The sequence below is a fragment of the Agelaius tricolor genome, unplaced genomic scaffold (genome assembly GCF_023055355.1).
Source record: "Agelaius tricolor isolate 1412-34295 unplaced genomic scaffold, bAgeTri1.0.p SCAF_23, whole genome shotgun sequence".
Taxonomy (NCBI): Eukaryota; Metazoa; Chordata; class Aves; order Passeriformes; family Icteridae; genus Agelaius; species Agelaius tricolor.
In genome coordinates, this window is record NW_027269283.1 from 4,710,677 (window position 1) to 4,731,329 (window position 20,653).

Genomic DNA, 20,653 nt, shown 5'->3' on the forward strand with positions numbered 1-20,653 from the left:
AAAGAGCTCTCAGTCCGCCTCGTGCAAGCCTGGAGAAGGCTGAGAGCCCTCAGGCTCCAGCCCCTCGGACCATAATCAGCAATCAGCAAGCCGATGAAAGGGACGCAGAGGGTGCTGCGAAGTCTCGCCCCGTGCGAGCCGCCCGTGTGACACAGCTGCTCTGTGCTGGCTGCCGGAGCAATGAGCCATCGCTGCGGGGACATGCAGCCCCGGCCGTCACCCTGGGAAGGTCCCTTTCCCATCCCGTCCTTCCCATCCCTCTGCTCCAGCGGCTGATTTCGGGGGCGCTTGGTGCGCTGTGTGGGGATGGCCCCGGGCGGCGGCGGCAGCTCGCTGACCTGAAAGCAGCGTGTGCCATGCCCGGGGCTCGCTGCCTTCGCCCACCTCCCAGGGAGCCTTTGGAGAGACACCGAGGAGCTCGGCAAGCCAGGGCAGCGCTTCCCCGCGGGGCTGCCCCGGTGCCCCGCACACTCCCAGCTCCAAGGAGCAGGATGGAGATGGATCGCACGGAGGGCGACTGCGAGGGCAGGGGGGCATCGTGTGCCCGGCGCAGGGCGGCAGCGCTGCCCGGGCCCTGCTCGGCCTGAGCGGGCACGGCACGGCACGGCCCGGCCCTGCCGGCTGCGGGGGCTCAGCGCTTCCCACCCGGGCAGCCTCGCAAAGACCTGGGGTAGCCCAGGGCCGGCCGAGACGGGCACCCCCAGCGCGGCTGGCACAGCCATCCTGTGAGCTCTCCCGCCTCCCAAGGCACTTCCAGCAGGTAAGACTTCAGGAAAGCCAGGGGTACCCTCGCCTGCTCCAGATTCCCGGCTCGGTTCCGTGTGACAGCTGTGGTGGTGGCTCGGCGGGGACACCGCCAGCCTCGCACGGAGCTGTGCCGACCTGCCAGCCGGTTTCACCAAATTCAGCTCGCTGGTCTTGTCCAGTGCGTTCTCCCCGGGCATCCTCAGCCCTGTGCCCTATACAGAGCTCGGCAGGGGCTGGCGGGAGGCAGAGGCAGCCACGGTCTGGAACCGGGCACTGGGAACGGGGAATCGGGAGCCGCGCTCTCCCCGCCTGCTCCCGCGCCGCGGCGCCGGCGGGCGGGCGGAGGGCGGCACCGGGAAGGGCGGCGGGCGGGACCCCCGGCCCCGCGGAGCTCCTGCCGCCGCCGCCGCCGGCCCCGCAGGGCTCGGGCTCCGCGCCGGGCGCGCTCGCTGCGGCGGGGGCGGCGCCGAGGCAGGTGAGCGGTGGCGCGGGGCCGGGCTCGCCAGCGGGGTGCTGCGGGCTCCGCCAGCGCGGGGACCGCGGCACCGGCACCCGGGGCGGGCGGGGACGAGGGCAGCGGCATCCCGGGGCGGGGTGGGGACCCGCGGCATCGGCATCCCTGGGAGCGGCAGGCACCGGCATCCCGGGGACCCGCGGCGCTGGCATCCCGGGGTGCGGCGAGGACCTTAAGATCGGTAACACAGGGACCGGGGCACCGGCAACCCGGGTACCCGGGGTACCAGAACCCCCGGGCATTGCAGGGTTCAGTAGCCTGGGGTGCGTCGGGGACTCGGGGCAACGGCAACCCGGGGTGAGAGGGCAACCGGAGCAGCGGCATGCAGGGATGAGCGGGGAAGCGAGGTACCGACATCCCGGGGTAAGCGGGGAGCCGCCGTGCCGGCATCCACGCCCCGGGATGCTGCTGGGTGCCGGGGCGCAGGGACCCTCCTCCCCGTCCTTCTGCGGGCGGGTGTAGGGGAGTCCCTCGCCCCGGAGCCTGCCTTCCCCCAGGGCTGCATTCCCCCTCCCCGGGGAACGGAGCACGGAGGTCCCTCTGGAGAGCTGTGCACGCTCAGCGTGAGACCTGGGAGTGGAGGCTGGCACAGCGCTGGGCTGTTGGTAATCACCCTCTCCTGCACCCGAGGCGAGCAGGGAGTCCCCCGTCAGCTCCATCTCCAGCCCTGAGCATCTTGGTGGCGTCTCAGCATCCAGCAGCCGCTTGTGCTCTGCCTGCAGGGAGCAGTCAGTAGTGGGAATCCCCCTTCCATTCTCCCCTCTGCCTGCCTGGCAAACCCCCGCACCGCCCAAGGCAGGGCTTGGACCTGAGCATCTTCAAGCCGATGAGCACAGAGAGGCTCAGCAATGGGGATGGGGCTCTGCAGGGGCAATTTTGGATGGCCAGAAAGGAGATGTCTCCCCAGTCCTGTCCCAGCATATGGGGACAGCACCCTGCAGGAGCTGGGATGCCACCCAGCCCCACGGGCCCCCTCAGGTACTCAGCAGGGGACTCCCAGTCCTACCCCAGTTTCATGGATATCTTGCACAGGATCTCCTCAGTGGTCTGCAGCCAGCACCCCTGCACACCTGGGACATGCACGGTCACAAGCCCCGGGTGACAGGGCATTTAGGGTAGGCTACAGGCAAAGGATAAGAGGTTCCTCCTCCTCTACGCATTTCTAATGGCTCCTTTGAGACAAGCCACACGACTCCCTGCTGGGAAGCCTCGCTGAGCTGTAAGTACAGGGTTTTTTATTTGGACTGTTAATCTAAATCCATTGTACCTGGTTGGAAAAGACCCTGTGTGCAATGCTCCCTGCACTTGCTGCATCCTCACTTGAATGTCTATTAGCACCTTCTTTCCCACTCCCCTGAGTTCCCTTTGCCAGGTAGAATAAATATACATTACTTCCATTTGAAAGCCTTTGAGAAAAAAAATATGTTGTCAAGGGAAACTCTTCTAGCATTTCTTATAGACATGCTTGATCTGTTTTATATTTTATTTTTACTGTCATAAATGCATATACCAGGGATTTTTTTCTCCACAAGATAGATATTAATTTGAACGCCCAACACCCAGCTCACACTGGCTTGTGTAATTCTGACGGTTGTCTCAAAATAGCTTACAATATATTTCAACATCTATCAGAAAGAGACTGGCTTGATCCGTTCCCTTTTCCCAATCATTCATGGAAATTTTGGGTCAACTAAAGGAAAATTTTGCAAATTCACTTTCTCCCAGACAGACACATTTGTATTCTCTGTCCGTTGTGCTTTTAAATAAAAATCACCCAAGCTTCCTAAGTGAGCTTTTGTTTCCCAGCTGATTCCCCTGCAAACGTGAGTGGGGTGCAAGCTTTGATGGTCCAACAGGGGAGATCACACTGGGTCCCAGTTCAAAGCCCAGTTCTGTTCTAAAGCTGAGCTTAGCTGCTTGTGAAACAAATAGGCAAGAGAGTTATAAAACTATTAATTGCTGCTTTAGATTCCTAGATGAAAGCTGTATGTGGGCAGAAATAATTTGGTCTATTCACAAGTGAACATCATAAAGGAACACCTCTGGCAGTTCGTGACCCTTCTCCTCAGTCTGCTTCCAGTGCAGGAGGGATGGAGGGATTTCCCTGGGCTACAAACCTTGCAGGTCCTGACACCCACCTTTTAATTTTGAGCTGGGAGAGAGGTAGGAGCCATCCCCTTCTGGCTGTCAGGGTTTGGCACGTCTCACCCAGAGCCACAGCTGTGCACTGGGGATGGTCCTGCTGAGCTGGAGGAATGCTTCAGGCTTGTCCTGCCATCCTGGGCTGTTCTGTGCCCCAGCCCAGCCCCCAAGCCACCTTGCCTTCGGTTTTAGTGGCCTCACCTTTCAGAGAGGCTGCTCTATAGGGAGGGTGCAGAGAGAGCCTGAGGTTGGTTTTGGGATCAGCTGGATCCCACAGATGCACCTCCAGGGCCCCCCATCTGTGTGTGTGTGCTTATAGCCTGAATGCATGAGCATCCTTCTGGAAGGAACCTGGATTAGTCATCCCTACCCCACAGATGGGCTGTGTGATGTCTTCTCTGGAAAAGCCAATCTGACACTGAAATTCCAATTTATCCCTGAAAGAAGGGTTTACACCCCTTCTTCTCCCTTGCTTTTGGCTTAAGCATTAAAAATGGATCCTTCTCCTTCTTCCCTCCCGTTTGAAAGGCGAGACATGGAGTCCATTAAGCTCTGAGGTTTATCACCAGCTGGTTGCCTCCTCCAGACGTGGTATGATGGAAGTGCTGGTTGTGGTGCAAAGCTGTGTCTTTAAGGAGCCCCGGGCTGGGAGATGCAGTGGAGTTCACAGATGCTTTTGCCAGGCTGTTTCACACAAATCTGGCATTTCCTGCACCCACAGCCATGCTCAGCTTAAAAAACACCTCCAGGGCTCAACCGTGGCTCCGTTACCTGTTCCTCTGCAGCTCTGCCCTACCCTACAGATTTAGAGGTGACCATGTCCCCCAGGTCCCTCCCAGTCTGACAGACCTTTCACACCGAGGTTCTCAGACTGGAAAGCAGGCAGAGCCCTGGTGTTTGCCCCATAAACCCGGTGAGATGGCTGCTGAGGAAGAACTCATGGGACTCCCCTGGGTGTTGTGACCTAGCTCATGTCCCTGTCCTCGGTGTGGGACGAGGCTGTTCTCTGTGGGGTCTGCTGGCACCTCAGCATCACTGCAGGGGCTGCAGTCTTTTTTCCCTCAGTTCCTGCTGCCTGTTTGTGCCCTCTGTCCCTGCGGCCCCTAAAAGCTTGGAAAATTCTGTGGGTGACATAAGACAGGAAAAAATGTAATTCCTCCACCAAGAGAGCAAAGCAGTGTCCCTCAAACCCCACCACTCTGTGCCAGGAGCAGGGAGATCCTGTGAGTACAGGGCTGCTCCATGTGTCCCCTGGTTGTTTTGATGAATAAGGCAGGTGGAAAAATCTGATTTCAAGGTGGTGCATAAAGATCACGATGCTTTTTATTTGCCTTTTTGCTCTAAATTTCTGAGCAAGACAGGTAAATGCATCTGCATCTGGGAATGCTCCTCTTTCTTTGATGCTTTAATGGTTTCTCATTAGAAAATAGAATTTCTGCCGCACAAAAAAGCCCAGCTCCCTGAAACTTATAAATCCCTAAAATGCAATAGAAATCGAAATGCTGGGTTTTTATTTCCCCATCGACATACAGATTTTATTCAGTCATCAGTGATTCTGAATCATGTTTTTGCTCTGTTTCAACATAATCAAAATAATCTTAGTATTTTACATGGCAGGACACACAAGAGGAAACAAAACAGGCAGATGAATTGTTTTGACACTTCTTCCTCTCAAATTCTCCCTAAAATCGACACCTTCTGTGACAATACTTTGATTTTGGCAAAACTGCCTGTGCTGCTGGAAAGATTGCACCATCTAAGGACTTTTTGACCAGGTCTAATTAGTAGCGTGGGTAGTGGGGCTACAAAGCACTTTGGCAGAATCACAGCAGTGGTGATTTGACAAGATCTAATTTTTCCTCCGGGAGACTCTTTGGGGAATAAATCTTCTCTTCAGTAACTAATTACCTGTTTGAAGAAGGAGAACCCCATGGGTGAGGTACTGGAGGTGAATTAAACTGCCTTCCTTAGGCCATTAACAACCTGCAAAGGGAGAAATTTTAGCAGGTAAAAAAGCAAGGAAAAGTTTCACATGGAAAAATCATTGGCTTTTCTTTTTTTTTAGTTTCCATACCACAGGAGAACAGCAGTCTAAAGCTGTTTTTCTCCCCTTCTCTCTCCTTGGTCCTCACTTCTCAAAATGCAAACATCCCTCCTCATTCCCCAGGGTGCTTCTGCTCCCCCACATCCAGGAGCAGCCCTCCAGCCCCGCTGTCTCATCCACAGGTGGAACCCGCTCCTGCTCTGCTGATCATGGTCAACAAGACCTTAAACTACTGGGGTCCCAGTTTTGAGGAGGACGTTATCAACATCAACGTGGGCGGTCTGCGGCGGCGGCTCAGCTCCAGCGCGCTCTCCAAGTTCCCCGACACGCGCCTGGGCCGGCTGCTCTCCTGCGACTCGGAGGAGTCCATCCTGCAGCTCTGCGATGACTACGATGTGAGCGCCAGGGAGTTCTACTTTGACAGAAACCCCGGCTTCTTCCTCTACGTCCTCCACTTCTACCAGACGGGCAAGCTGCATGTCATGGAGGAGCTGTGCGTCTTCTCCTTCTGCCAGGAGATCGAGTACTGGGGCATCAACGAGTTCTTCCTGGACTCCTGCTGCAGCTACCGCTACCACGAGCGCAAGCTGGAGAGCCGGCACCACAACTGGGACGAGGAGAGCGAGGTGAGCAGCGTGGACACGTCCCCTGATGAGATCTCTGACATCAACCACGACCTGCTGCGCTACAGCACCCTGCGCTGCGGCAACCTGCGCAAGCGCCTCTGGCTCACCATGGAGAACCCCGGCTACTCCATCCCCAGCAAGCTCTTCAGCTTCGTGTCCATCAGCGTGGTGCTGGTGTCCATAGCCACCATGTGCATCCACAGCATGCCCGAGTACCAGGAGGTGGATGAGAATGGCAACGTGCTCGATGAACCCATCCTGCACAAGCTGGAGTATTTCTGCATCTCCTGGTTCACCTTCGAGGTGTCCTCCCGCCTCCTGCTCTCACCCAACCCCAGGAAGTTCTTCAAGCACCCACTGAACCTGATTGACATTGTGTCAGTGTTGCCCTTCTACTTCACCCTCCTGGTGGACGTGACCATGGGCAGTGACTCGGAGCTGGGCAACCTGGGCAAGGTGGTGCAGGTGTTTCGGCTCATGAGGATATTCCGGGTGCTGAAGCTGGCTCGGCACTCCACCGGACTCAGGTCACTGGGGGCCACCTTGAAGGTAAACTGGCTCTCTATCTCCTTACCTACTCCTTTAGACTAGTGCCTAGTAGGGCTGAGAGTGACCTGCTGAGCAGGTAGCAGGCCAGCCAGCAGCTGCTGGGTCTGCCAGCACCAGTGTGAGTGGCTCAGGGCTGCTCCTGTCCCCATTCTAGAAAATGGGGAACCCTCCTAAGGGCATGCTGCCAGCTGACCAGAGGCCAGTGTCCAACCCCGGGTATCTGCCCTTTTAGGGAAACAGAAATCCTGCTCCAGCTGAGTTGATACTTGAATGCTTCAGGATACAGTGAGGTTGGGACTGGCACAAAGCAGCAATAGAAAAGCAACGGGTGAGTTGTTTGGCATGGGACAACCAGCCCCAGGAAGGGTCTATGCCCTCAGCAGAGCCTGGGTTTCCAGCAGTTGCCCCTCAGTGTGATAGAAAAATTGGCATGCAGGGCTGAGGGAAGCTGGTCCCAGGACCATGTGGTCCTCAGGAGGAAGGTCTGGAGGAAATGCTGAGCAAGTGGAGGATCAGGATTCAGCTGTACCTAGATGTGGCATCCCTGCAGGTCTGGTGAGAGGGTCCACATCTCCCATAACATGCCCCAAGGCTGTATTTCTCCAGACCCCCACCCACAGCACCCCTGGTGTCTTCAGACGCACCAAGGGCAACTTGAAATCTGTCCTGCAATCCTCACTATCCTGGTGCTGCAGCCAGACCTCCATCACTGCAGCTCAGTGGCGAAGCAGGAGAGCTTCCATACCCAGTGTGGTTCTGCTCACCCCCACCATCTCTCCCCTCCATCCTTCTCCTGCTGAAGACCATGTTCCTGAATCTGGGGAGAAGGAAACTCCCCTCCTGTGCTTACACAGAAAATCCAGCCTGGTGAAGAGGCCAATTAAACTCAGCCTTTAATTGTCCCTGGTTCTTGGTGGTTGCATCAACAGGAATCCTAAAGCTGATCCTTGAGCCTGCTCAGAGTGACACATGCTCCCAATGCCCTTCCACGCACGGAGCTGGTGCTGGGCATGGGGGGATGATCACCAGGGGAAACACTGCCTCTTCTTGGGTCAATTGCACAAATATCCCTGTGCTTTACCCCCTTCAAATGACTGGTGTACCACACGAATGGCCAAGGAAGCAATCTTTGTAACAGAGCCTGAAATTCAACCAAAGGGCCACTCTCCTCCCACTCAGTGCCTGGCATGGGAGGGAGCTGCAGCTCCTGGTGCCGCTCCCTCTGAAGGGCCATGCCAGGGATGAGTAGCTGGGGACACCCTGTTTTTGCTGCTGCAGCAGTGACAGGGCTGGCATGGGGTGTACTGGCCTTGGCTGCTGGGGTTGGACCCGTTCCCGTGGCTGAGTCACGGAGGAAAGCAACCATTGAGTGTGAATGGGGGTGAGGATGGGCAGCAGGAAAGGTCTTCTGCCAGCTTCTGCTCTGACACAGGATCAGCCCTGCCCAGAACTAATCTTGCAGAGCCTACAGAGCATCAAAATATTCCTGACATCCTCAAAAACTGCTGAGAACAGGGTCCAGGGTGGGTTGCTTGAAATGAAGATGCCTGAAGTCCTACCTGCATCACACTTGCTTCTGAACACTCACCTTGAAAGGGCACTGACAAGTGACAGACCCAGGTAAAACTGCTGGTGAAATTCAAGTAAACTTGCACAGGTGGAAAGGGCTTCCTAAGTCCTGCTGGTGCTCCATCCAAGCATGAACACCACCTTTCAGCAGAGCAGGCACTGATGGACTCATGTGCACATTACTAAGCACTAAAGGAGGTCTGGGGAGCCGGCAGCATCGCGGCTCCGGCCGCTGACGAGCGGCTGATTCAGCCAGTGACGTGCTGGAAAGTGCCCCTTCCTGGGGACTCCGCAGCCAGCTCTGAACGGGGATGAGCAAAGACACAAATCTGATGCAGCAGCTTGGCATTGTGATTTAGTGGGCACATAAATTACAACGTCTTGTTAATCATAATTTACTTCCTATTGCGAGAGCAGAGAGCAGGAGCAGAGCAGTGGAGGCTGTTAACAGCCAGGAAGGGGGAGCGATGGCTCTGGCAAGCTGAGTGATTGTTCCCCTGCCACCAGAGTGCTAGCAGAGGGAATTCTGCCATTTGTGCACTGTAAACCCTGAACAGCCCTCAGACTGCTTGGGGCCTGATCCACAGCGTGTTTAATTTGAGGAGAGGCTTCCTACACGTCTCTGCTCTTCTTCCCCACTATGCCCGACATCCTTTACCACTACTGCAGCTCTGTGGGTGTGGGTTTGGACCCCTCTCCCACTGGCTGTTGATAGATGTTGGTCCCTGGGTAATTACAGCACATACAGGGATCTTCAGGAGTTGTTGTCTGTCCCCTCAGGGGCATTAATACATAAAGAGGTTGGAACTCTGCACATCCCGTGTCACCCTGCTGTCACTACCATGGGCCATCTTTGCTGGGTTTCCACACTCCTATTTCTAGCAAGACTCAAAGTGGGCTCTTCCATTCCAATTCTTCTGCTGTGCTGGAGAAAAGAAGTGCATTTGGCAGCAACCTAGAGAGACTGCTGCTTGGAGGGCTTTTTGCTGGAGTCTTTTATTACCTAGCATTGCCTCCCCCAAGGCTGGCTGCTTGCTAAGCCTGCAACCCACCCAAACCCTGGTCAAAACTGCATCCCACCCAAACCCTATCCAGGCCTGCATCCCACCCGACCCTTGGCTAAACCTGCATTCCATCTGAACCCTGGCTAAGCCTGCATCCCGCTCAGACCATGGCTAAAACTGCATCCCAGCCAAACCCCAGCTGCAGCTGCCTTCCCCCTCAATCAGTGAGCAAACCAGAAGTTTTGCAGATAAAGGGCTGCAAATAGATGGCAGCCAGTGCCTGAGGATCAGCTGGGAGGTTTCTGGAGCCTTCCCTGTGCTGCAAACCCTGACCCTATGTGTAAATTGAAGCAGCAGGAGCTATGGAGCTGCCTGACTTCCCCTTTGCCTTCCCCCTCCAACACATCCCAGGGCCAGAAGTGATACTCTTTAAAAATGCATGAGGTTATTTGGTGCTGCTGGTCCCCAGCTGGGATGTACAGACCTGCTGTTAACTTCCAGCCAGGAGCAGGTCATTCTTGGCCAAGTGATACACCCTTGGCTCTGAGCTGTTTGTCCTCTCAAGGAGCTCCCCTGGCACTGCTATAGGTGAGTGAGGAGAAAGGGAGGAGAAGGAGGAGGAAGGGGAGGAAGAGGAGGTTATTTGGTATTACTGGCATTATCTGAGCAGCTTTTGCCAGCTGTCTAAGCAAAGTCTCCTCATTCCCTCCCATGAATCCACCTCCTTTTAAGTCTCATCCTAACCACAGAAGCCTTTTCCCACATCTGCTGCTGTTTGCTTTGTTCAAATGTTGTTTCCTTTAGCCGTTATGTGGTCTCCGATAAAGCATTCTCTGCTTGTTAGGAGACTGGGAAAAAATCCCTATAATCAGAGCTCTGCTTTCCTTTTCCCAAAAGATGAAGAGCAAGCTGGCAGGTCAGTGGGCAGAAACATCCAAAAAATTCACTGATGGCAGTCAAGAAGTGATTGGACAAAGCCATGCTGGGAGGATGGTGGTGGCAGCCTGTCCCCTGGCATCCCTTCCTGGCATGACTTGCTGCCTGGTCCTCCAGCTGCCCACTGCCTGTTCCCCCTGGGCTCCTGGCACAGGTTTATACTTTGTTCAAATGTTAGGAATATAAAAAGAAAGATCACAGCACAACTGTTTTAGGTTGAAACCAGAGAAATGATGTCTTCTTCAAGGAGCATTGCATACCACTGCCATCAGGGTTGGGTGTCCCAGGGCTCTATTCCCACCAAGGCTCCCAGATCCCTTGGGCTGTATCTCATCAAGCTGGGGCTTGCAGCACCCTGTAGGATGGGTGCTAAGACCAGCCCATGCTGACACTGGATGGGTCCCTGGTCTGCCCTGATGAGCAGGGATGTTTGGTTTGGTGTCAGCTCTGTGTGATGTTTCTATGTGTGTGTAACAAAGGGTTTCATGAATGCTGTGGCTCAGTGGTGTGGGGGTACAGGAGGGACCCTGGGGCTCAGGGGTCCCCAGGGAGCCTGGGCTGAGACCTGGGTAAGAGCTGAGCTGAGCCCGCAGCAGAGACCACGTCCTCTCTGTGAGCAGTGCCAGCGACTCAGGAAGGTACAAATTGCTTCTTTTAATGGCTGCTATTAGGTGGTTTCTGGGGACCTGCCAAGATAAAAGGAAAATGTGCTAAATATTGTTAGCTGAGATCAGGCCAGAGTGAGTGCTGGAGGCAGGGGAGCAGCTTCTGCTGGGGATCCCTGGCTGGGGAGCCCAGATCTGTCTTCCCTCCCAGCACTCACAGGCTGGTGGAGTGCAGAGAGGCAGCTGTGGGTGCCAGGAACGATTCCTGGCTGCACCACTTGCTCCAGGTGTGAGTCACTCCTGCCCCACCCCAGCGCACCCCTGGAGCAGGACATCCCACAGCAGAGGTGGATGGAAGCACTGGGATCCCTGGGGAGGAGTGCAGGGAGGCTGTGCAGGGCTGTGTTTGCACTGTGGGATCCCTGTGTCCTGATCAGTGCCCCTCACTCACCAAGGCTCTGCTTTGCCTTCCAGCACAGCTACAGAGAGGTGGGGATCCTGCTGCTCTACCTGGCTGTGGGGGTCTCTGTCTTCTCTGGCGTGGCCTACACTGCTGAGAAGGAGGAGGACGTCGGCTTCGACACCATCCCGGCGTGCTGGTGGTGGGGCACGGTCAGCATGACCACTGTGGGCTACGGGGACGTGGTGCCCGTCACCGTGGCGGGCAAGCTGGCGGCCTCGGGCTGCATCCTGGGGGGCATCCTGGTGGTGGCACTGCCCATCACCATCATCTTCAACAAGTTCTCCCACTTCTACCGCAAGCAGAAGGCGCTGGAGGCGGCCGTGAGGAACAGCGGCAAGAAGGAGCCCGAGGAGGGCGGCAGCACCTCCAGCCACGACCGCGACTCCGAGGCCCTGAGCGAGACCTCCCTGGACAGAGCCAGCCCCGACCGACGTGGCCTGACCCCCGGGGCCCACCCCAGCCCCTGAGCCCTTGCTCTGCAGCCCTGGGGCACCTGGGATCTGCTGGGACTCACCTGGGGCCTGCAGGACCTGCTGGGACCCACCTGGGGCACCTGGGACCTGCTGGGACCCACCTGGGGCATTTGGAACCTGCTGGGACTCACCTGGGGCCTGCAGGACCTGCTGGGACCCACCTGGGGCATGTGGGACATGTGGGACCCACCTGGGGCATTTGAAACCTGCTGGGACCCACTTGGGGCACCTGGGACCTGCTGGGACTCACCTGGGGCCTGCAGGACCTGCTGGGACCCACCTAGGGCATGTGGGACATGTGGAACCCACCTGGGGCACATGGAACCTGCTGGGACTCACCTGGGGCCTGCGGGACCTGCTGGGACCCACCTGGGGCATTTGGAACCTGCTGGGACCCACCTGGGGCATGTGGGACATGTGGGACCCACCTGGGGCATTTGGAACCTGCTGGGACCCACCTGGGGCATGTGGGACATGTGGGACCCACCTGGGGCACATGGGACCTGCTGGGACCCACCTGGGGCATGTGGGACTTGCTCATGATGAGCACCAGGACACAGCAGAGGAGCCATGGCTGGCATCACCCTGTGAAGGACAGGAGGGGTTGGAGGCGATGCCCAGGGGGTGCTGGCTGCTTCCAGACCCTGTGCCTGCCTGGATGTGTCTCAGCCTTCACCTTGCTCACCTGTGGCTGCAAAGGGAGGTTGTGGTGCTGGATACACCCCTGCCAGAAAGGGAGGCAGAAAATAAGAAATACAAGTGACCCCTGATCAGGCACTGCCCCAGGGGTATGGAGGGGGGATTTTCCTCTGCCCTCATGTTTTGTGTTGTCCAGGGTGAGGTTAAATAGCTCAAGGATGAGGCAGCCCTCACCAGGCTGGCAGCCCTTAGAGATCCTGTGCCATGTCATCTCCAGCCCTTGTCCCAGCCCCAGCAGGAAACAGGCTCAAAAGGCTCAACTGCCCCTCCAGCCATAAAGGAAAGGGGCTGGGAATGACCTGTATGGGAGGAGAGGGAGTGTCCAGCTCAGGGTGAGCCCCATGGGAGTGAGATGGACTGAACCCCACCTTCTTTCCATTGCTGGGATTTATCTGCTCTCCTGCACTGTCACTGTCAGCACCCGCAGGGATCTGGGGCTGTGCTGGGAGCATGGCACAGCTGGGAGCACTGCCCACACATGGGGCAGGGACACTGCCCACACACCTGGGGATGGCCAGGATGGCAGAAGGAACACTGAACTCTGAGGCAGCAGCAGTCAAAGGGGTCAAAGCTGGGGGAGCTGAGGAGCCAATCCCAGTGGGGCTGTCCCCCAAACCCTGGTCTCCCTCACCACAGCCCCTAGCCTGGCTTTGTCCTGCCTCTTCCCTCCCTGTCTCAGGGCCAGGAGGGCTGTAAGGAGGGGGTCACACTGCCCCAGGTGTCCTCACAGGGATCTGAGCCCCCCAAGTGCTGCTGCACTCACCTTCCCCCTGCAGGGAGAGAGCTGGGGCAGAGGGGACCTTGTACTGCTTTTGTCACCACAGCCCTGAGCCCCTCAGAGCCAGGCAGGGAGGTCAGCCTGGAACACAAACCCCTTCCTGCCTGGACCCCAGCCCACCTGAGCACTTTCAGGGCACAGCATTAATTCCCTACAGAGCTTTTCCTCACCCTCCCACCCTGTTCTCTGTTTGGAAATGGTGCAGCTCTGTTGCACACAGAAGAGTGCACCCAGCACTGCCTGTTTTGAGCAGGAGAAATGTGCATCCCACAATCCCAAACCACCTCAAACACACTTTAAAGGCTGCAGGATGACCCCAGGTACCTGGACCATGGCTTTGCTGCTGCTTTCCTGGTTGGGTTTCAGCACAGCTGTATTTGCTGGTGCTGGCTCTGCCTGTAGCAATCTGCTGGTCACAGGCAAGGAAAGCCAACACTGGTGCAGGTCCTGCTTTTCCAAGCCCAGTGGGACTCAGGGAGGCTCCCCAAGGAGTGGTGGTGTGGGATGGGAGGGTGCTCACGCTTCTGGCATCATCAAGTCTTCCAGTACCAACTCCATGGTCCTCTCTGTGCTTATTCCTGCTGGGAGCTGGGACTGGAGAGCAGCACCCTCTGCTCCAGCCAGCTCCTGCTGCACTGTTACTTGAATACAGGAAGGAGTTTCCCCTTCTCAACATAAATATTCCAGTAGCAAAATGTATTCAAATGTGAAGAGTAAATTATATCTATTAATGAAAAAGCATTATGCAAATAATTAGAAGCATGTAAATTAATTTTCTATCTATGCATGGGATGCATACTGTATATTTTATTAAAGACCTCAATGACCTGCTGTGGATGCTGGTTTCTGTTTTTGTGGCAGCTGGAAGTGCTCGTGCAGCCCACGGGCTGAGCCAGGGCTGGCTCAGGGTGAGCAGGAGCAGCCAATGCTGCAGGTCCCTGTCAGGCAGCTCCAGCCCCACCTTGGAGCCCAGCAGAGCTCCCACCTCAGCCCTGCTCTGGATGGTGGGAGCTGTGGGATGCTGTGGGATGCTGTGGGATGCTGTGGGATGCTGTGGGATGCTGTGGGATGCTGGATGCTCTCTGGCTGACAGCTGTCCTCATGCCTGGAGCACTGCTGTGATCCTGGCTGCAGTAACTCACCTTCCTGAGGCTCAGTGAGCCAGGCATTCCTGGGGATGTGTTGGAGCTGGTGGGCTCTGGGAAAAGCCACTCACAGGCATCACAGCTGGGAGGGAGGGAATCCTGGTGCTGTCTGTGGCTCTCTGATGCTCTGAAATGAGGTGGGGTCTCTAGGCTGCTGCTCTGCAGGGGCTGGCTGGGGAGGGCACCACTGCTCTCCCTGTCTGCTGGGCACGATGGGGTAAAAACTGTTCAATCTTTATTCCTTTGAGAGCTTTCCCGTAAAAAAAAATTAAAAATCCACATTCTGCCGATCATTCCAAGGCAAAAGCTGCCCTACCTTGGGGGCTGTAAGCAAGGCAGGATCTGTGAGCCCCTCTGCCCCATGGCAAGGGCACATCAGAGGGGGCTGGGGCACGAGAGCTCCGAGCTCGGGCTTGGGAAAGCCACGAAAGATGTTTTCTTTTTTTAGCCTCCTGCTCCCTGTGAAGACATTAGGATTTGTATGGCTCTGAGTAAGTGCACCAGGAAAATCCTCCCACTGCTGTGCAGGCAGATCTGGCAGAGCTGGAGCTGTGCAGAGCAGGAAGGTGCCCAGCAGCAGAGTGGGTGAGCACAGCCCACGCTCCCAGCGAGGCTGTGCAGCTCTGGGCTGCAAGGACAGGCCTCTCTTACTAGTGCTAAGGCAAGCAGGAAACTCGTGTTCTTTTGCTAATCCCTAATCAGTTTTCCTGAGTGGCTGCATTTTCATTTGATACAGTGGGTAAATCAATTACACACTTTATCAGGTTATTCCTACAAAGCTGCTTTCCACATTCACCAAATGATTGACTAAAGCATGACTCTCTTGCCTCCAGGGAATGGTGATTAAGGAGTGACCTTATTAAGCTGTTTAATGCAGCTGAGAATTAGACAACTCTGCTCAAAGAGACAAAGTAAACTTCATTACCTTTGTTTAAAACTTCTTTTCCTTCGCCAACTTTCAGATCCATGACTACCCTGAGCATGGTCTGTGCACTTGGCTGGTAATGAGAAAACCAGGAGATTTTAAAGGGCTTTATTTAGAGAAAGGAAAGACTCCTCACTGGTAGTGTTTCTGGGATCTCTCCTGCTCACAGATTCCTACAACCCTGCTGACCTCAGCAAAAATCAGTTCTCACTGCTTGAGCACACTGCTTGACATGTTGAATCAGTGTTACTTCTGTTTGCTGAGCTATGGAAGGAGATCAGTAAAAACAAACAGTGCAGTAATTCCTTTTTTTTTTTTTTTACAAAATAATGCTAAACCACTTTTGCCTTGTAGTGAGACAGCCCCAAGGTCTGCATATACTTATGGGTTCACTTTAGCCTTTGCCTGAACCCAAGTGCTAACTTAGTTGTAGGAAAAACACAAAATCAAGACTTCTATTCTAACCATCTGAGAGAGCCAAATGAGCAGCCTTGAAGGCATGGAATGAAATTAACCTAACGTGCCTAGACAGGTCACACCATTTCAGGGAATAAAACCCACAGGTCAGGCATGCAGGGAGGCACAGCATCAGCAATGCATGTTCACATCCAGACCTGCTGAGAGCAGCACAGTGGGAAAGACTGCCCCACATTTCTTTCAAATCATACTCTCTGTAGTGAAGGAATATTGGTCCAGAGCTTGTGAGCCCCTTGGGCTGAGGAAAATGCACCCTACAGCTCAGTTGTCTGCTGGCTGTGCACAGACAGGACTGCAAGAGGCTCCTGTCACCGCTGAGGATGGGACTCAGGGGCTCTGGGCTCCCTCCACGTCCAGCACTGTATTTGTTTGGACAGCAACACCCTAGAGGGGAGCAGGGCCGTCCTTCATAGATAGAATTGAATTGTTTCAAAGTTTTTAAACACATTGGCTTTCTTCCTGGGCTCTTAAATTAAAGAGCAATTAACTTTCAGTCTAGAAAGAGCTGATGGGTATTTCCTGGTTTGACTCGTCAAAATTTTGCCAAAATGATTAGTGAAATGAAAAATTGTCAACTCTCGAGGCAGGGCTGTCAGCCAACACTCAGCATTTATCCAAGCTCAGACTCTTTTGGCCTCTGGACAGCAGGAAATGGTACAAAATAAAGGTGTAGGAAATGAGTACTTGGGCAAAAAGGACACTGGCACAGCAGCTCCTGTAGCTTAATGCTTATAATTATTAAAAACTGCTGGTGCTATGGGCTTAGTGAAGAGCTGACTTTTTCCTTTATGGGGGAGGAAACCAAGGCTAACCACCAGCCCCAGCTCATGGGTAGCTGCTGTTGCTGGGTTTGTTAGCCACATGCAGAAGTTTGTGCAGCAGGTGCAGTGCTGCCAGAACAGAGGGAGTGCACACAAACCCTCCCCTGCTATGGCTGCACAACCCTCCCTCCCTTTGCTCTGGGGCTCCACAATACCCTGGTAATGCTGCTGAGAAGATGTGAGAGCTCCAGGCTTCCCCAGTTACTAGAAAAGCCCGCAGCCTCCCTCCCTTTGATTTCCAAGCTCCTTCCCAACACTTAAAAGCTCAGATCTATTTTGTTTCTTCCGGAATTGCTAACCAAAGCTGACTCCTGAATGAATTCTGTCTCTGCTCCAGTTAGTCATCCCTCCAGGACAGATTTAGTAACTGCTCAGGGAAACCACATCGAAGCCAACAGTTCACCATTGGAAGGCAGCACCCACTCACTGTCAGCTTCATCTTTCCCTGAGCTAGAAAGCTCAAAGTGCAGCAAGTGAGCCAGAATTAGGAGTGAGCCTCCAGCCTCACCTGTTGTGTAGGAAGGTGGATAGATTGGTATGTACCTAGCCCCAAATGTGCCTGCAGGCTCAGGGAAGCTGCTGCAGACAGCAAGGACTACAGCAGAGCCCAGCATCCCCATCTGCCAAAGCACCCCGTGGGGAAATCATCCCTCCTGCATGGCTGGAGCTCCAGGCAGGGCTGCCTGTGCTCCTCCCTGTTGGAACTGCCTGAGCATCACCTCCTGAACCCAGCACATGGAACTGCCCCTCCGCTCAAGCAATCTCACCCCGAGCTGCAGAATTAGTGAAGTTCTAAAACCTGTTCACTGCCCGTGCTCCTGAAAGCTTGTGCTCTCCTCCAGAACGCTGTGTAACATTGGCTGAGTAGAGGTTCATCATCTTAAAACTTGTCCTGGTAAACAGCAACACCCCCAAACACTGCAGTGCATAAATATGAGACACAACACTGATGCTTTCAGGTAGGGACAGTTTATTTGCCCCTTTGGACAAATAAGGCAAGATATTTGAGAAAGATGAAACAAAATCTCCTGTATCAAACTGAGAGGAATGCAACAAAAGTTACTGTTCCATACATATACAAACTAAAGACCCAACACTATTATATACAAACAGCCAGATCTTACAAAACAGCATTTCAAGTCAGCAGTTTTATGCCAGTGTTGCTAATTTCTTTGTTACAAAAAAAGTTAAAGCTACAAACTTCACATTTGTAAGTCTCACATGACTGACACCATCAGTATCTCTGGGTTTTAGAAGCAAAGAGAATGGTTTGTCCAGAAGCCTTTCCAAATGCAGATGGGCCCAAGGAGCACGTGAATTCTCAATTATGCAAGTTTTTTGCTTAAAACTTTATCAAAACATCCTTCCCTTATGGTACCAGCCTTGGTCATAGCTTGGAGGACTCTGAGGAATGAACAGGTACTGTGCTCCCAGACATTCTGCAAAGGGACCAAAAGGGGAAACATTTTCTCCAACAAATGGAAAATCAGTGAAGGAGAAAATAATTCCTCTGCACTACAGCTCCAAATGCAAGAAACATCATTAAGTCTCACCCACTGCAAGCATTTTAGAAAGGTTCAAAGACAGTTAAGCCATTGGACCAGTTTTAGTTATTTTGGTTCGTTTGCTATATTTTAAGACAATCACGTCAGCAAAGCAGAGTATTTCAAGAGTGCTTACATTCAGTTACAGCAGTCACAGGTTGCATATTCTGTAAATAGACACCATCTCGTGGTGTTTCACCTTAAAGTTGGGGTTTCTAATGCCCTCTGATCTCTAGAGAGTTATCTATACAGTGCAGAGGAAAAATCCTTCCAGCAGAACAGGCTTGACCCACGCCACATGGGCAGTGCACAATTTACCATTCACAGACCTCTGTGTCTGTCACACCAGAGGTACTGGGCCAGATCCACCCAAATGACTTATACAGGATCTAACACTGACCAGAGAACTCCCTGCTGAGTTGGAGGAGTTTCTCTGATGCAAAGGATGCTCATGAAAATTGCTCATCATGAAGACACGGTTAGGGCAAAGCCCACTGCACAGATTCCAGATGAGCATGGCAGGAGCCCTGATGTTCCCCAGTACCTGGGGCTGTCAGATTGCTGCCTATCCCAGGATGTGCTCCTCCTGCAGCACCCTACACACACTGCTTACTGCCTCCCTTTTCCTTAGGGACAGCTGTGATCCCACTGCATTAGCAAACTGAGACAAAGCCATGCAATGAGGGTAAGGATGGCTTGGTTCCTTTCACAGCTGTGGAGCAGAACTGTGAGCAGCAGCTAAGAGCCTGCTCCAGTGGGGAAACAAGACCCTACAGAAACATGAAACAAACACATCACCTCTGTAGCAGCATTTGATTCAGGAGACACTGCTGTTTAATCATCTGGGTGATGTACCAAGGCCTAGTTCAGAAGCAGGATGGGGAAACCATTCCCTCTATCAGAACGAAATAAAAATAACATTGGTAGAAACACTTGCTTTGCCCAAACATTCCATCATATGCTAGGCACACCTAGAACTGCACAGCTGTGCTGTCAGAGCCCAGGGGGCAGAGGCATGGCTCAGTCTCTGCCCTCAAACAGGCCTTGTTTTACTCTCCACTCTGATGTGAGCTGATTGCACCATCCCCACAGCGATTGTACGTGCTTGGGGCATTGTGGCTGATTGAGCTATGCTGGGCAGGATGGCAGGGAAATTAAAAAAACAAAAACAACACAAGAGCATCCAGAGGAGCTGGAAGAGACTGAACCTCTTCCAGCAGGACACTGGTAATTGTCTTCTCATCCAGATCAACTCCGCCTTTGCTCCACCACCATAAATGCACATCTTTGTTAATTTAACAGTCCTTACTTTCAGTTTGACTCTCCTGATGTGCTAAACCTTGCAGAAATGTGAAGGATTGTGAAATCAAGTTTTTATTCAAGCATCCAAAGGTCTAAATTTGAAATGAAGCCTATAAAATATTTCACAAGCTGTGGAGATTTTTAAGTCCTCTTAGACACAGCTGAAGTACCTAATTCCTGAGAGAGGTTCACACAACTTCCACCCATTCAAACGCTGTTTCTTTTTCCCAGCACTCCATTCTCAGCAGGGTCTCCCTGAAGGACATTTCCAAACAGACAGACAAAGGGGTATCAGATCACTGACTGGCTTTTGGTTTTAAGTGGGTGTGGATTTTAAATTACAGAATGTAATTTCTTATGGAGGCACAACATGCTTTATCTACTCGTGTAAATTCATGAAGTACACAGAATGAGGACAAAACTGAGGTCTTGAAGAAATCACACTTGCTTAAAGCACACAGTGTAAGGCATGGGGCTTATTACAGGCTTTTTAAAAACTGAGATTTAAGTTTCTTTCAAAAGGCTGGAACAGTTTGTACATGTTCTCACCTGCTCTCTTCAGTGACCTAAAACTTATCAGTACCTTAACAGTAGAAACAGTTAACAGCTTGAAATCGAGTCTGTGCATTCACAAAGGAAAACAAAAACAAAAAACCCACAAAAGAATCAGCTGTTACAGACAACCATCTGTATTAACTTAAACCAAAATAGACTCCTGAAAGTTCAGTTGAAAAGAGAGTGAGCCAACTTTCATTAGCCAATTTCTATCTGGTTCCTCTGGTTTAAAAACAACCCTCCTAAAAACAGTAACAGAACTCTTTTGGAATTACGTTTTAAATACGTGTCTAACATTAAAACATAAAATCAGGATTTTCCACGTGACGGCATTCCTGAGTTCACAAAAGGTGCTATGGAAAAATAAACGAGCAGAAGTATTGCCCTCTATTTTGCTAGCATATTTCAATAGAAATCAATCTGTTCAGTAGTCATAAAAGCAAGGGGCTGATTGTTTGAGGCTGGGGGAAGGTTCCCCCCGTGGCTCAGAAGTTCTGCTGCCGCCGCTTCTTGGCTTCGATGGCGTCGAGGATGGGCTGGCGTTTGGATTGGTACTTCTGGCGAATCTCCTCGATCTCCTGCTCCATCATGGGGTCCAGGGCAGAGAGCCTCTTCTGCAGCTCATCCACGCTCCAAGTCTTCAGCTAGCAGGGAGACACAAGAGGAACAGAGACATAAATCAGTACAACCATCGCCTGCACAGCTGCAGGGATCCTGCTGCTCCTTGGACGGCCA

At 53.4% G+C, this 20,653-nt stretch overlaps 2 protein-coding genes across 9 annotated transcripts in view; one reads left to right on the forward strand and one right to left on the reverse strand.

Moving 5' to 3' along the window:
* The first annotated feature begins 350 nt into the window (after positions 1 to 350).
* Positions 351 to 13,980, forward strand: KCNS1 (potassium voltage-gated channel modifier subfamily S member 1). Of its 7 annotated transcripts, XR_011682220.1 has the most exons (5): positions 1,323 to 2,480; positions 5,630 to 6,622; positions 11,211 to 11,699; positions 11,730 to 11,773; positions 11,863 to 13,980. XR_011682220.1 is itself a non-coding variant. In XM_071446623.1 (4 exons), the coding sequence occupies exons 2-3, from the start codon at positions 5,657 to 5,659 to the stop codon at positions 11,664 to 11,666; spliced, it is 1,422 nt and encodes a 473-aa protein (XP_071302724.1). In that variant the 5' UTR covers positions 1,323 to 2,480; positions 5,630 to 5,656; the 3' UTR covers positions 11,667 to 11,699; positions 11,730 to 13,980. The 7 variants fall into 7 exon arrangements, 6 of the variants coding, with proteins under 6 accessions (XP_071302727.1, XP_071302725.1, XP_071302726.1 ...); XM_071446623.1 differs by having other exon boundaries at positions 11,730 to 13,980; XM_071446626.1 differs by lacking the exon at positions 1,323 to 2,480 and adding an exon at positions 351 to 760 and having other exon boundaries at positions 11,211 to 13,980.
* Positions 13,981 to 17,470: 3,490 nt separating this feature from the next.
* STK4 (serine/threonine kinase 4) overlaps positions 17,471 to 20,653 on the reverse strand; it is a 49,274-nt gene continuing 46,091 nt past the window's right edge. For both annotated transcript variants that reach the window (XM_071446537.1, XM_071446536.1), the window contains one exon: positions 17,471 to 20,562. In XM_071446537.1, the coding sequence (XP_071302638.1) occupies positions 20,404 to 20,562 (159 nt within the window). In that variant the 3' untranslated portion in view covers positions 17,471 to 20,403. The remainder of the gene's footprint in view (positions 20,563 to 20,653) is intronic.

What these genes read in the sequence shown, in the direction of transcription:
- KCNS1 (XM_071446626.1), top strand. Translation starts at nt 5,657, where the DNA reads ATGGTCAACAAGACCTTAAACTACTGGGGTCCCAGTTTTGAGGAGGAC. An exon ending in CACTGGGGGCCACCTTGAAG is followed by an intron (nt 6,623 to 11,210) that starts GTAAACTGGCTC and finishes TTTGCCTTCCAG; the next exon opens with CACAGCTACAGAGAGGTGGG.